This window comes from Rhineura floridana, chromosome 3 (assembly GCF_030035675.1).
Source record: "Rhineura floridana isolate rRhiFlo1 chromosome 3, rRhiFlo1.hap2, whole genome shotgun sequence".
NCBI classification, from domain to species: Eukaryota; Metazoa; Chordata; class Lepidosauria; order Squamata; family Rhineuridae; genus Rhineura; species Rhineura floridana.
In genome coordinates, this window is record NC_084482.1 from 221,706,783 (window position 1) to 221,723,198 (window position 16,416).

General features: G+C 44.3%; 1 protein-coding gene across 4 annotated transcripts in view; it reads left to right on the forward strand.

Moving 5' to 3' along the window:
- Positions 1-16,416, forward strand: part of LOC133381685 (oocyte zinc finger protein XlCOF6-like) — a 74,916-nt gene that overhangs the window by 42,331 nt on the left and 16,169 nt on the right. For 2 of the 4 annotated variants that reach the window (XM_061621076.1, XM_061621078.1), the window contains exon 1: positions 8,492-9,446. In XM_061621076.1, the coding sequence (XP_061477060.1) occupies positions 8,499-9,446 (948 nt within the window). In that variant the 5' untranslated portion in view covers positions 8,492-8,498. Of the gene's footprint in view, positions 9,553-16,416 lie in introns of those variants that run through there. The other 2 variants (XM_061621077.1, XM_061621079.1) reach the window with 2 other exon arrangements.

The following is a 16,416-nucleotide window of genomic DNA, read 5'->3' on the forward strand; positions in this document are numbered from 1 at the left end:
TCAAAGATCAAAACAAACAATAACAAAGAACCAACAACGTCAAAATACAACAATAATGAAAATACTGATAAAATACACTATAAAATACAATTTAAAATACACTTTAAAATGCCTGGGAGTATACAAAGGTTTTCACCTGGCGCCAAAAGGATAGCAGCGTCGGCGCCAGGCGTTCCTCATCAGTAAGACTATTCCACAGTTCGGAGGCCACTACCGAAAAGGCCCTAGTTCTAGTCACAACCCTCCGGGCTTCTCTTTTTTTTTTACAATAATTTTTATTCAAGTTTTCATAAAACATACAAGACAAAATCATAAAACATTCAAAAATAAAAAAAAAATAAAAAATCAAAGACAGTTAAACAAAAAAAAAATAAAAAGTAAAATATTGACTTCCCATTTGTCACAGATCAAATCAGTTATAAGTCTACAATATATAACAGTCCTACCTCTTAAATCATATTATAAAATCACTTTCCTCCAGTAGTTATCTTACTTAGTCATCAAATCTCATAAACATTACTTTATTCTTTCCACAAAAAGTCAAAGAGAGGTTTCAATTCTTTAAGAAATGTATCTATCAATTTTTTTCCAGATAAACATGTCGATTAATCTATCTCATTAATAATTATAATAATCTTATTGTCATAACCATAGTCAAAATAAACATTTCGATTATTCCATCTCATCAGAATCTGTTAGGTTCAATAATTTCAGTAGCCATTATTCTATTATCCCTATTAGTTCCATCTTCCATCTTCCATCTTCAATAGTCTTGTTAAGTCCAGTAATTTCAGTGTCCAATCTTCCATTATCAATATTCCGTAATAATCTTGCTGTCATAACCATAGTCATATAGTAAGAGTCTGATGGGAATTACCTCTATCCCAAATATTTTCTTGCCATCCATTCTGAATAGGTTGCTGAAATACTGCTGTAAAATCATATCTCTGTTCTTTTTTACAAAATGCACTGGCTCATCTCGTGAAAGTTTTTCCATTGTCACATGACTGCAGTTAATTCCATAGGTTTTCTCTATATTAGTCTCCATCACATCATTCCAATCCAGAAGATTATCCATGCCATTGATAACTTTATCTCTAATATCATCATTAATTTCTTCAGAAATAACATTGAATTCCAAACAGTAGATTTTATTTCTAAAATCCATAAACTCCAGATCTTTTTCCTGTTCCACGTTTGTTCCAGTCTCCAGGGTCTCCTCTCTCACAGGGACCTCTATTCCTTTAAACTCCTGCGTCATTTTGCTCAATTCAATTTTCAGCTCGTTGCAACCCTGTTGCAGGGTTTGTTTCGTTATCTCAATCACATCCATTATTTTCTGTGACATAATTACTTCCAGATTCTCAGCCACTTTCTTGATTGCCATTTTAAAAGAAGAATATAAGAGAACCACTTCTTATTTCAGCAACAATTGGGTTAATACTCCAAACTTGGTGACATCACAGTATAAACAGAGCAGCCAGCCTTATCTCTCCATGCTTAAGTAAACAAAATGCAGTTCCCAGGATCGAAACAATTAATGGCGTCGTCAGGAAACAGATTCGTCAAAATAAAATAAACCAAAAAGAGAGTAGTCTCAGACAATGTAATATTCTTCAAAATATAAATCAGGAATAGAAATCCCTCTTCTGTGTATATCTTTAGAATGCAAATCCAGGACAGCTTTTTGCAACAAAAACAGAGATAGCAAAAAAGAGTTATAGCTCACCAAGGAGAAGTCCAAAGCCGATCAATCTGGCAAATCTCCTGTTACTGCAACAATTTGAGTCAAGTAAAAAAGAAATATAGAAAGAAGGGTGCTTGCCTGTTAGTCCGTTCTCTCTTTGTAGAAAAGATGAACGTGTCGCTTTATCAGATGGAGCTTGTTGAAAATCCGTCCCACCTTTGTCGGCTGGATCTCGTCCCATAAATTAATGAAATCTGATCCTCCCAACAAAAATAGGCTTTGAGGTTAATCTCTTCGTTTCTCCCTGCCCGGGAGAAGTTTTATCAGTCAAAAAAAAAAATGTTTTGACTGATTTATATCTGAATAAGCTTCTCTTGAGGCGGGAGCCCGTCTCAAGAGCAGGCACAGGCTAAGTCACCCTTCCCGGAAGTCACAACCCTCCGGGCTTCTCGATGGGATGGCACCCGGAGGAGGGCCTTAGATGTTGAGCGCAGTGTATGGGTAGGTTCATATTGGGAGAGGCGTTCCACCAGGTATTGCGGTCCCATGCCGTGTAGGGCTTTATAGGTCAAAACCAGCACTTTGAATCTAGCCCGGAAACAAATAGGAAGCCAGTGCAGATGAGCCAGAACAGGTGTTATATGAGCAGACCTTCTGGTCCACGTCAGTAATCTGGCCGCTGCATTCTGGACTAGCTGTAGTTTCCGAACTATCTTCAAGGGCAGCCCAACGTAGAGCGCATTGCAGTAGTCCACCCTAGATGTTACCAGAGTGTGAACAACTGAGGCGAGGTCGTCACTGTCCAGATAGGGACATAGCTGGGCTACCAGTCAAAGATGGTAGAAAGCATTCCGTGCCACCGAGGCCACCTGGGTCTCAAGAGACAAGGAAGGATCGAAAAGAACTCCCAAGCTACGAACCTGTTCCTTCAAGGGGAGTGTAACCCCATCAAGAACAGGATGAACATCCTCCATCTGGACAATGAAGGCACTCACCAACAGCGTCTCGGTCTTGTCAGGATTGAGCTTCAGTTTGTTAGCTCCCATCCAGTCCATTATCACAGCCAGGCAGCGGTTTAGCACATTAACAGCCTCACCTGAAGAGGATGAAAAGGAGAAATAGAGTTGTGTGTCATCAGCATACTGATGACAACGCACCCCAAAACTCCTGTCCCTCTCGCGACAGAGGTCATTATACAGGGCGACCAAGGCTGTTTCAGTGCCAATACCGGGCCTAAAACTGGATTGAAATGGATCAAGATAATCAGTGTCATCCAAGAGCCCCTGGAGCTGGCCGGCAACCACCCGCTCCAGGATCTTGCCCAGGAATGGAACATTCGCCACAGGTCTATAGTTGTTCAAGTTATCTGGGTCCAAGGAGGGTTTCTTCAGGAGTGGTCTCACCTCTTCCTCTTTTAGGCAGTCAGGGACCACTCCCTCTCTTAAAGAGGCATTTATTACCTCCTTGGCCCAGCCGGCGGTTCCGGTCCTGCCAGCTTTCACCAGCCAAGAGGGGCAAGGATCCAGTACAGATGTGGTCACCCGCACCAGTCCAAGGATCCTGTCAACATCCTCAAGCTGCACAGACTGAAACTCATCCAATAAATGAGGACAAGACCGTGATCTGGATACTTCATTAGGTCTAACTGCTATAATATTGGAGTCTAAGTCCCAGCGAATGCATGCGATCTTATCTTGGAAGTGCTTGGCGAACTCATCACAGCGGGCTACAGATGAATCTATAATATCCCGAGGACCAGAATGTAAAAGCCCTCGCACAATTTTAAAGAGCTCCGCTGGGCGGGAGAGTGATGACTTAATAGTATCAGCAAAATATCTCTTTTTTGCTGCCCTCACCGCTACTATATACTGCTTAGAACAAGCACTTACCAAGGTGTAATTGCATTCATTGGGAGTTCGCCTCCATCTGCACTCAAGCCTCCTCCTCTCTTGCTTCATCGCTCTCAGCTCCAAGGTATACCATGGAGCTGTATGAGCTCTGCATAGGAGGGGGCGCATGGGAGAGATCGTGTCAACCGCCCGGGTCATTTCCGTATTCCACAGTTCAACCAGGGCTTCGACAGGAGTGCCAGTCTTCTCAGTCGGAAAACCCCCCAGAGCCCTTTGGAAACCCTCAGGATCCATTACTCTCCGGGGGTGGACCAATTTAATAGGTCCCCCGCCCTTGCAGAGGGAAAGGGCTGCTGTGAGCCTAAACTTCAGCAAGCGGTGATCTGTCCATGACAAAGGAATAGATGATAAATCCCCAACCTCCAGATCACCATCTCCATGTCCAGTGACGAAGATCAAATCAAGGGTATGTCTGACACATGCGTCGGGCCAGAACCAAATTGAGACAGCCCCATGGTTGTCATGGAAACCATGAAGTCCTGAGCCGTCCCAGATAAAGCAGATAGGCCTGTGGTCTGATTCCACAGGGCTGTTCTGAGGAAGAGCCGCTAGGTTGAAGTTTCTTTTCTACCTGCTGAGGAATCCCCCAAATTAAGATGGCTGGATTGGTTTCCACAGAGCCCCTGAGTTGAGATTTATGTACACCTCCAGGCAACTGGTCAGGAGGATAACTTGGGTCCCTGTACTAATCAGTTCCAGATCTAAAATCTTTGTTTGCTTTGGGGAGGAGAGGATAATTTGGGAATGTCAAAACTAGGCTTCACCTCTTGGCTGGAAGAGCATGATCCAGTTGTATGTGGCTCTGATGAAAGGGAGAGATCAGTAGGTATGGACTTGAAAGATTACTCAGGGAAGCTGTAGAAGGATTTCACAACACTGAATCTTGGTGGTCTCCAGGAACCCAGAGGGAGTACCCCAACACCTCAAATACCCCACGCTTCCCCCACATAGGTGTAGGGTTGGCAATAGCGTGTGCTATGTGCCTTTGAAGCACTCTCTATTTTCAGCAGTAATCAAAAGTGTGACATCAAATATAAATGCTTTCTTAAAAGAGGAAAGAGGAAGATTACAAGCATGCACATTCACTCTCAAATCAGCAAAGCTTCTCCAATGGATCCTTAGCAGCAATGAAGTAGCTTGTAGGCATGAAAGATCTTCCTTACTCTGCGAGTTGAGGAACTCAGCAGAGGGGCACCCCCATGCTCCAAAAGCAATGCCCAGGCTGCTGGGACTAAGTGGTAGCTCAGAGAACATAGGATCCGTCTCTGGATGGTCAGGGAGTGATGACGTGTTCTTTATATACCCTCACCGATGTTCCCCCCTCTTACTTAAAGATGTTTTAATGTCAAATCTCTGAAATTAGTTGGTCACTAGCCTTCCACATCTCCTTCTTTCCTGGAAAGTGTCTGCCCTGACTACATAGGTTGTTTTCAAAGTGCACGCTTGTTCGACTTTTTGAAATTAAACTTTGTGGTTTCTGTCTCCTTTTGGTTCTGCTATTTGTGACCTTCAGTACTTTCTAAACCTCAAATATCAATCATTGGTGACCCAAAGTGACCTGCTCTTTTAAAGCTTTTCCCTAACAAATACTGATGCCATTTTATGATTAATTGAAACCTATAGAAACCCTAAAGTTATAATTTCTGTTTAATCAGTACCTCTATATTGGCATTATAATTGCATTTAAAGCATCTTCCTTTCTTGCACGTGCGTCCCAGGTTACCTTCCTCAGTTTATCCAGGATGTCTCCCTTTCATCTCTGAAATTAGTTGGTCACTATTCTTCCACATCACCTTCTTTCCAGGTTACCTTCCTCAATTTAGCTTTCTTGGAGCAAACCAGGATGTCTCCCTTTGCATCCTCCAGCTTGCTACTGTGCTTTGCATAGAGACATTTAAAATTTCTTGTAACGAATTCACTCTTGCTTGCATTCATTTGTAAAATATCCCCTATATATGATGAAGCTTCATCTCCTTTGAAACTAGATTTTATAGAGTTTAAATGATTTGAACATTGACAAGAAATCGAGCCTTCAGTGTCATCGGCCCAGTTCTCTGCAAAGCTCTGCCAACAGAGGTTCAGCAGGCGTCTTCTGTTTTAACTTCGAAGCGCCTGCTGAAAACCGTTCTGTTGCACCAGGCAGGCAATTAAGAGCATGCTCTTTTCACAACACTTGACCTTTGTTTTTATTGTATATTTGATGTTTTTAATTTATGGTGGTTGCCTTTTCTTAACGTGTTGTAAACTGCTTTGACGTTTCTAATGAAATAGCGGTATACAAAGAGCCTATAAATGAATAAATAGATGTGATATCTCTGGAATCAGAAAAACAGCTGGAGCTAAGTGATGCCTTCATGTGCTCCCTGTAGACTTCCCATCTGCATCCACTTTGGCACTGTGAGGATGCTGGAATAGATAGGCCTGTGGTCTGATCCAGCCAGGCTGTTCATATAAGGAGGGGGAATGGCATCCAGGTTGAAGTTTCCTTCCCATCTGCTGAGAAATCCCCCAAATTAAGATAGCTGGATTGGTTTCCACAGTGTCACTGAATTGAGGTTTTTGAACAGTTTCTTGTCCACAAGAGACATTTGGATCTACATGTCCCTGTGCTATTCATCTCCAGGAGATCTAAGATCTTTCTTTCTTTTGGAGAGAGGAGAATAATTTCAGTTCAGAACTAACTAGCTTATCTGTATCTTTGAAAGAAATGTCAAACCTGGGCTTAGTCTCTTGGCTGGAAGAACAAGATCTAATTGGACAGGGCTTTGATGAAGGGGAGAGATCAGTCAGGAATTCCCCTTACGGTTCAGAGCATCATTGCAAACTCGTGTAGTGTTGGTCTTTGGCCATCCCTGTCTTAGCTCAGCTAAGTTTAATCCCTTGAATCTTCAGGTGGAATTTGGAAGTGTCTTTATCTGAAAACCTGCAGCGCAGCTGCCAGCCAGTATTGACAGTACTGAGCTCGAGGGACCAGGGGTCTGATTTAGTATATCACAACTTCATTTGTTCCTATATTTCTGTCTGACCGGCTCTTTTGACTGCAGTCAAATTATTAAGAATCAAGGAGAAGTGAGCTGTGCCCAATTTGTCCTGTTCTGCAGACTTGCTGCCCTTCTCTTCCTCCACACCCCACTTTTCATTGCATATTATTTAAGAAATATATATCACTGTTGTATGGCAGTAGGAGGAAAATCCAGACAAATCTGGGCTTAGTGACATCAAGTGTTATATGGACCTGAAAGGAATTTATGTTGCTGTGTGAGACTGCAGGATATTCAGGTAACCTTGCTTTCATCTGGCCATGCAAAGATAACGTAAAATCTTTATTACGGTCCAAGACCAGCGATATAATTACGGATCCTCTGAATATCAGAGTGGAGATATAATACAATACAGTATCAGTGCAGTGCGAAAGCTAAAAAGCTAAAACCGGGTCCACATAGTAATCTAGCTAAAACCTTGATCTAATAGACATCGCATTAGGTCCCTCCTGCGAGCTATAGCACCTGTGCAGAACGAAGCGACCTCGGAGTGATCCGTGATTCTGAATCTGCAGTTAAATATTGTAAAATCATAGCTTCTGGGCTCAGAAGAATATTAGATAAAAGTGGGGAGATGAACTTAAGGCGGAGATCTGAATAAAAAGGGCAGCAAAGTAGTACAAGGTTCACTGTCTCCACCGCATCTGCTCCACAGGGGCAAGTTCGATCATAACAATCGACTCCCCTGTATCTACCCTCCATAGTGCCGAGGGCAGAACATTAAATCGTGCCAGGGTAAAAGCTCTCCTGTGTTTTGGGGTAGATAAACTTGAAATGTAAGTGGCCAAGTTACAGGGATTTACATTAATACTGCATTGTGAATAAGCGGCAACTAGGCTCATGTTGTTCTGATTCTCAACATCTTTGAGGCATTGGATAATTGTTGTTTTAGCGGCCGTATGGCCTAGGGCACCAATCGCTGGGAGCGAAAAACCGAGAGTTCCGAATTTGTGAATCATTACCCGATGCCATTGAGATTGGAAGGAATCTTCCAAAGTTAATGGGGGCAATCCCGTGGGTAAAAATAGCAGCTTCATCCAGTAGTTAAATTTTAATATCCAAGCGTGGGTCTCAATCAGAAGGGCACCTAATTCCAAGCGTAAGGTCACATTGGGGACACATCTCGGAGCGCCCAAAACGGACCTCATGAATTTAGATTGTACCCTCTCCAACCATGCGTAATTGCCTCCACTACAAATTTGGGTCCCGTAAAGAAGTTGAGGAAGCACCTTGGCGTTGAATACCTGGACTGCTGCCAGAATGTACTGACCGCCCTTTGTATAAAAGAAGGTCAGTAAAGCTCTGGCTGATTTCTGTGCGGTCGTAGCAGACTGGACAAAATGCGCATTCCAAGAACCTAAGGGATGGAATGCAATGCCAAGGTAACTGAAGGCGTTGACTTGGTCAATAATATGGTTGTCAATTTGCCAGCGGTGTTTATGTCTACTTTGGCGAAAACTAAAACCTTACATTTCGCATAGTTAATTCTCAAAAGTTCATCCACACAAAAGGAGGCAAGTTCTCTTAAGAGATGACGTAAGCCCACCTGCGTTTGGCATAACAGGGCAATGTCGTCGGCATATAGAAGACAGGTTAAGTGTCTCCTTGCCAAGACAGGAGGGTGAGAGTTTACTGCCGACAGGCGTTTTGTCAGCGAGTTTTATAGATATTGAATAGGGAGGGAGGGCTATGCAAAGATAAAAGGGGAGAATTATGGAGATGCAAAAATAGAGAAGCAGATAATTGGGCTTCATCTGTGATGAAATGCTTTGTTTTTGCCTTGAAATTCCAATGTGTTTTTTTCAACCCTCTTCCCCCTCAGCAGGTGACCGGCAGAATGTGAATTATAGAAAACCACAGATGGTGCCACTGGTAATAGCCAAGACTGAGAGTCAAAAAGAGATATTTGGAAATCACACAGGACCAAAAACGTCTGAAAGAAAGCAGCCAAAGAATGGGAGCAAGAAATCCTCTACTTGTCATAGTTTTCATCAAAGAACACACACCAGAGAAAAACCATTTAAATGCATGGAATGTGGAAAGAGCTTCAGTGTAAAAAATAGCCTTACTTCACATCACAGAACCCACACAGGGGAGAAACCATTTAAATGCAAGGAGTGTGGAAAGAGCTTCAGTGAGAGCAGTAAACTTACTTTACATCACAGAACCCACACAGGGGAGAAACCATTTACATGCCGGGAGTGTGGAAAGTGCTTCAGTCAGAACAGTAGCCTTACTTTACATGAAAGAACCCATACAGGCGAGAAACCATTTAAATGCAGGGAGTGTGGAAAGAGCTTCAGTGTAAACAGTAACCTTACTTTACATGAAAGAACCCATACAGGGGAGAAACCATTTAAATGCAGGGAGTGTGGAAAGAGCTTCAGTCAGAGCAGTCACCTTACTTTACATCACAGAACCCACACAGGGGAGAAACCATTTAAATGCAGAGAGTGTGGAAAGAGCTTCAGTCAGAGCAGTGACCTTACTTCGCATCAAAGAACCCACACAGGGGAGAAACCATTTAAATGCATGGTGTGTGGAAAGAGCTTCCCTGAGAATGGTCAACTTACATCACATGAAAGAACCCACACAGGGGAGAAACCATTTAAATGCAGGGAGTGTGGAAAGAGCTTCAGTGTAAACAGTAAACTTATTTTACATCACAGAACCCACACAGGGGAGAAGCCATTTAAATGCAGGGAGTGTGGAAAGCGCTTCAGTCAGAGCGGTCACCTTACATTACATGAAAGAACACACACAGGGGAGAAACCTTTTAAATGCAGTGAGTGTGGAAAGAGCTTCAGTGTAAGCAGTAGCCTGAAATTACATCACCGAACACACACAGGGGAGAAACCATTTAAATGCAGGGAGTGTGGAAAGAGCTTCAGTCGAAGCAGTAGCCTTAAATTACATCACAGAACCCACACGGGAGAAACCATTTAAATGTAGTGAGTGGAAAGAGGTTCAGTCAGAGCACACTTACTTCGCATGAAAAAACACTGGAGTAACTTTTTTAATGCACGGAGTATGGAAAGAGATTCAATGAAAGCAGTAGGCTTACATCACAGGGGATACACAGGAGAAACAATTGAAATTTAGGGAGTATGGAAATAACTTCAATGGGAGCTTTATTCTTCATCTTGCAGGCTACATAGATTAAAGCCCTATACAGGTTGGGGCCAGGATGCTTAAAAAATTATCTCACCTGTTATATATGCAGCCCATCACTGAAATCTGCAGAGGATGGCCTCTTACGCATACCATCTCATTGGGAAGTCCACTGTGCATGATAGAGAAACCTGGCCTTTTGTGTGGTGGCATCTACTTTTTTGAACTTCCTCCTGTTACATATCAGACAGGTGTCTTTTTTCTGTGGTGCCTATAGAAGACCTTCCTTTTTCAACAAACGTTTTAAGGGCAGAGCTTTATTACTGTTTTTATGGGATTTTAAAATGTTTTTCATTGGTTTGCATATGATTTTTTTATTATTGTTGGTATTTTTGAGATACTTTCAGGGAAGTGATTTAAAAAAATACTAGTCCTTGTTTCTAATGGTCTCCTTACTGATTGTTTTCATATAGTTTAGTTTAGCATACCTTTAACTGTTGATTTTATTGATTTTTAGTCTTTTTTAAATGTTGATTTTTTATTGACCATTTTAATGTACATTTTATATTCTTTATAAAATTCTTCTGCAGTGTACACATTTTATTAATATAAATAACTAAAACATGTATTTTTGTGTATAACATGGTTTTTATTGGCCTCTCAATTGCGGAGTGCCACAGGGATCTATCCTCTCCCCCATGCTATTCAACATCTATGTAAAACCGCTGGGAGCCATCATCAGGAGATTCGGGCTGCAGTGTCACCAATATGCAGATGACACTCAGCTCTATCTCTCGTTTAAGTCCTCACCAGAGTTGGCTGTGGATACCATGTACAAGTGCCTGGATTCTGTAAGTGAATGGATGGGAAGGAATAGGCTGAAACTAAACCGCGACAAGACCGAGGTGTTGCTCGTGGGGGACAAGAGAAGGTTGGGGGATATAGACCTGATGTTTAATGGGGTAAAATTACCCCTGAAAGACCAGGTCCGTAGCCTTGTCTATGGAGGCTCAGGTCTCAGCAGTGAGCCGGGTGGCTTGGTGTCAATTACATCTGCTACGGAGGCTACAACCCTGCCTTCCTGTACATCTGCTCCCACGGGTGATACATGCCCTGGTCTCCTCTCGCTTAGACTACTGTAATGTGCTCTACGTGGGGTTACCCTTGAAAACGGTCCGGAAATTACAGCTGGTACAGAATGCGGCACCGCGCTTGATTAAGAACAGCCGTCGCCATGATCATATCACCCCGGTGTTAGTGGATCTACACTGGTTACCAGTTGTTTACCGGGTCCAATTCAAGGTGTTGGTATTGACCTTTAAAACCCTATACAGTTCCGGCCCAGTTTATCTGAAGGAGCGCTTCCAGCATCACCAATTAAGCCACATGACAAGATCAGCCACACAAGACCTTCTCTCGGTCCCATCAGTTAAAACACCTAGGCTGGTGAGGACCAGAAAGAGGGCATTTTCGATTGTGGCCCCCACCCTCTGGAACTCCCTTCCTTTCGATCTTCGCCACACCCCCTCCCTGACAGGTTTCCGCCGGGCCTTAAAGACCTGGCTATTCAGGCAGGCCTATGGGGTCTCTGGGGATGGGTCAGTTTCTAATGTTGTTTAATGCTGTTTAATTTTATTATATTTCTGGTTGTATTGTATTTTATCATGATATTGTACGTCGCCTAGAGTGGCCGTTTATTCGGCCAGATAGGCGACTCAAAAATAAAATTTTATTTATTATTATTATTTATTATTTTGCTTAGATGTTTTTTGTATTGGCTATTCTAACATCTTTCATAAAGTAAAATGAATTCACTAGTTTTCTGCTGATGTATTTTAAAGACATTTTCCAAACTGATTTCACTCCGCAGTCTCATCTGGTCTCAGTGCTATTTCCTAGCAGGCAAAAGAAGGACCTCACTGTCATCTGGTGCGCATAGAGAAAAGGAGTGAGAATTGGGTTTTGTCAACGGTCACATAGCCAAATGGCTTCTCCAGGCAATAGAAGGGCCTTTAGGAAAGGCAGCAAAGCTGCAGAAAATCTCTGCTTAAATTATTGGGGGAGGCAGTTTGTTGGGATAGATAGTTCTGGGCCAGATATATGAATGGTCTGGTAACTTCAAACTAATCCATGTTGTGTAACTAATTCATGTTATGCAATTGTTAATGATGCTTCCCTGTAGTTTCTCTCTGGGAAGCAGTATGCCTCTGAATGCCATTTTCTGGGAATCAGAAGTGTGAAGATTACTGACTGGGAGGTCAGTAGCACAACTGCTGAACTCGGGGACTAGGTTTCTTGAAGGACTCCCTGTTCCTGTCCCCTCCTGCCTCTTCCTTTGGATCTAGCCAGTAAAAGTGATTAGACTGGTGAGCTGGTGTTGTTGTTGTTGTTCCCAATGTAAATAACAGGTGCATGTCAGGACCCCACTAGGGATCAGCTGCCCTGCACCTTCAATTTAGTGTTGCAAAGCTCATCATGCAATTGTTTGTTGCATGATTGGTATCTCCTCTAGTTTGGCCCTCAGACTGGCAGTGGCTGTCCAAGGTCCTGTTCTCCAGCCTTCTTGCCTGAGAGCCTTTTGACTGGAAAGTTCTTCTGCCTCCACCTCATGCGCTCTGCCCAATGAGTAGGAGTCCCTCCCACAGGTTCCAGACTTTAATAACCTTGATTTTGAAAGTAGTTGTGTCAGAAACTCATTTCACAGAAAGCAAACTGGAGGTTTGGCCCAGAACTTGAATACAAGGCAGAGGTGGAGTCTGAGCCCAAGCACACAAGAGCACTTCTTTGAACCCAGTTTTTTTTCCTGTGATAGCACATCTATTTCACAGAAGGCAAACTCTATTTCTCTCCCCCTTCTGCCAGCCGACTTGCCCCTCCAATCTCTCTTTCTCTCTCTCTCCCCAATTCACCAGCCGTTCGCAACCTGATAGCAGCATCAATAGTGCTGCTTAGTGGACCTACAAACAGCAAGAAAAGGTATTGCTGATCACCCCAGAGGTTCCTGGGTCATCCTGTGTTATCTCCCATTTCCCAACAAAAGGAGAGGCAGCAACATGTGTGGCTGGTGAATTTTGGTAGGTCTGGCTGATTGGGAAGTCGCCGTTCCGGGCTTTTTTACGTAAAAATGTATTATAGCCCGGAACGGGTATCGGAACGTGGTTTGCGTGGACGTTTTGTGTCTTACTGCATGCATCCCATGTAGTCATGTGGGACTGGTAAATTTCAGAGGTCTGGCTTGCTGGGAAGTCACCGTTCGGGGCTGTTCATTCCGTTCCGGAGGGCATTTTGGTTGTTAAAGGGTTGATAAAAATGCTATCGGGATGGTTTTTGTTCCTAAATGTTGTTCTCATGTGTCTCTAACACATCCTAGTGTTTTTGGCATCAATTTCTTTTCTAAAGAGCCTATTCCGGCGTGTTCCGTTCCAGCTTTTACACCGTCCCTCCTGAACACTTTACTTTTTACACAGAAATGTGTATATTGTATATATCACACAGCAGACACGCACACGCCTATCTTGCCACTGCTTCTGCGGGAGGCAAGAGAGGAAGATGAGGTGCAATATTGGGACAGAGGGAGGGAGGAAAATGTTGGCAGTGGGGGGGCAGAAGCAGCTTTTGCCACTTAGTCCTCCGATGGGTTAAGGCAAGGAGTTCTGGTTCCTAGAGAGGCAGGAAGTCTTAATCACATGGAGGGGGGAGGGAATATTGAAGGGGAATTGGGGGGCTGTCTTAATTCGTATTCTGGGTAAACAAAGAATTCGTGCAGAGGAGAAAGAGGTGCAAAGGGGGTGGAGGATTTGGTATTTTTGTTGGGGGGTGAGGGAAGGGGGGCCACTCCCTCCTTTTCCTCTGGCGGTCCCTGGTGCATGCAATCCATTTGCAAAGTGCCGCGGGGTTGGCTTTGCAAGGCCGTCTTGGAAGCCAGAGCCCGGGCAAGGGGATGCAGCTTTGCAGAGGGGCACTTGGGGGGCGGCTGTATGTTGGGGGTTGATGTCCTGTGTTGTTTTGAGGGCCACAGCTGGGGGAGGGGAGCTGCCTTTGCAATTCCTGGGCCTGACGGGAGACTGATGAGGGAAGGAAGATTTGTTTTTTGGGAGGGGGAGGGGGTGATGGAAGAGCCCTCCCTTCCCTCTGGGAACCCATAGAAAGTGTGTGGAGGGGGCCTGATCCACGCAGTCCAGAGGCAAAGTGTGGCCAAAACTGTTTCCACTGAAGCTGCCCCCCAACCCTTTTGCAGGTCAGCCCATTCCCCCCAAGGATGGAACGCAGCTCAGGCAGGGGGGAAAGGGGGGACCTCTTGATGCAGCCTTGTTGGGGGGCACATTGGAGGGGAGGGGAGAATGCTGTGCTGCTTTTCTGCCCCACAGCTGGAGGGAGAGCCCCTTTTGGATTTCCTCCACTGGAAGAGGGGCTGGTCAGTTTCCCTCCAACATCGAAGCCCCCTTGGGGTGGATCTCAGCTTCTCTTGCAGGATTGGCTCATCTGTGGGGGTGCTGGCAGCCAGCGTCCCCCCTGTCCAAAGCACAATAGCTGGGCAGTGGTCGCAAGAGCCCTGTAAGGCGGTCTCGGATGAGAGCCTGTGGCTAATGTAGTGGTTAGGGAATATTCTTCAACCCGAGGGCCACATTTACGCACAAGCAGCAGTCCAAGGGCCAATTTACTGTCAAATGCCAGAGTGGGTAGAGCTATGGATGTGTCACTGACATTTGTATAGTAGAGTCTCTTGTAGCCAGGAACAAGTCAGACATTTCTTCAGCGCAATTAATTAATTATTAGATTTATATCCTGCCCTTTCTCCCAGTAGGAGCCCAGGAGAGCAATACAGAGCTCTCTAAGGAGCGGGGTCAGAGCACGGGGGGGGGGGAGAGAAAAAAACTGCTTTCCCTCCCAAATTTTCCACTTTTGTTATGGGCCTTCACATCTCTACAGTAGTGTAGTGGCAAATTCGGAAGTGCAGGGTCCATTCAAGATGGCCATGCCCCCTCCCATCCTGTTCCTGCTGGGTTGAGAATGGGATGCATGTTAATGCCTTCTCCCACAGCTAGAAGCTGAAAAGCATGGAAGGGCAAAGTGTTGCCTACTGAGAAGAGTCTCAGTGGCTGGCTTCACCTCCTTTCACTCTAATTCACTCTAATTATCAGGAAAGAACAAGGAAGCATGTTAGAAGATTCTTCTCAGTGGCTAATACACTCTCCTTTCTTGCTGATTGGCTCATAGGTTGCTGGAGACATGGGGACTCTGCTGCGAGCCTGCTCCCAAAAAAGTAAGGGGTCTAAGACCTCTCCCCCCCCCCAGATCTATGCAGGTCTCTGGGTCTACTTTTTTTCAGCCCAGCCAACCTCACTGGATTGTTGTGAGGATAAACTTTTATGTGCCACTCTAGATTTCAGACATCCACTCTGTGTGGGACCTTCCACATCTCTGGAAGTGTGTGTGTCTATTGTATTGGAATCACAGTTTAATGCTGAACTATGTCCACAGAGACCCAGGTTCAAATCCCTGCTCAGGAGTGAAATTCAGGTGGTGTCCTGGGCCCAGTGACAGTGTTGTTGTGAAGACAAAAGGAGGGGGACAAATTATGTTTCCCACGGTGAGCTCATTAGAGGAAAGCCTGCATAGAAATATAAAAATAAATTGAAATGTTTGGAGAAACCTATAATAAGCAAATCAACTTATTACCCCAGTTGCTCAACCCTGTGTGGTGAGTTTGCTGTTAAGCTTTCCACCTCGTGCATCACCTCTCCAACTTGGAGTAGTGTTCTGTAACTTGGTGCCCTCCAGGTATGGTTGGACCAACTCCCATCAGCCCTGGACAACATGGCAAAATTCCAGGGATGATGGGAGTTGTAGTCCAGAAATGTCTAAAGGTTAACTCAGATTATACAAGTGGATGGTACCAAATAACGTGTCCTGCTGATCTTGAAATGGATGTATTGCGAGTAGTTCTTCATACTCTTTTCATTGCCCAGTGAGCTGAACCAGACTGAATGCATCTCACTTTTCCTCTCCCCATATTTCTGATGGAAAGACTGGAGGTGTTTTGCATCCGCAGGAAGCTCCAAGATGGAGTCATTTGACCAAATTCACCCCCAGTATTTCTTGACAATGTGTGCAAAACCTATTTTTTTGCCAACTGTCAGGGAGATGACATGGAATTAATATGTGTGCAGATTAAAATTTTAATTATATCCCTAATGAAAAGGGCCTAATAATAAAGCCTGAAATGGTTCACAATGTGACGAAGAAACTCTGTGGGGCTCAGGAATTAAAGACTTTACGGAAGCAGAAGCAGAGATGAGAGGTGAGGGGTCTGAGATGGGTGAAATTCCTGAGGGTAGCAAAGGACAGAAGAGGTGCTCAAGCGTGGAGAAAAGTCTGGAAGAAACTGGAGAATGTTCTGAGAGAGATTTGGGGCCTTTAAGGCCTTTTGCAGATCAAGCATTGTGGGGGAAAACAACAGAGGAAAGGGACGTGCCATTTATTGATTTGGATTGAGGCTGCTTATAACATTCAAACCTCTGGAACCCAAATTTGCATGAAGGACGAAATCCCTCCCATCCTCCATCTCTCCCCTGCAGGCCCTTGAGAGCTGCTCCCTACAAAACATGCATCGTGGTGAAAGCTGTGGGAGTCCCAGAGCTGGCCTAGTTTACTCCTCCCTCTCAGG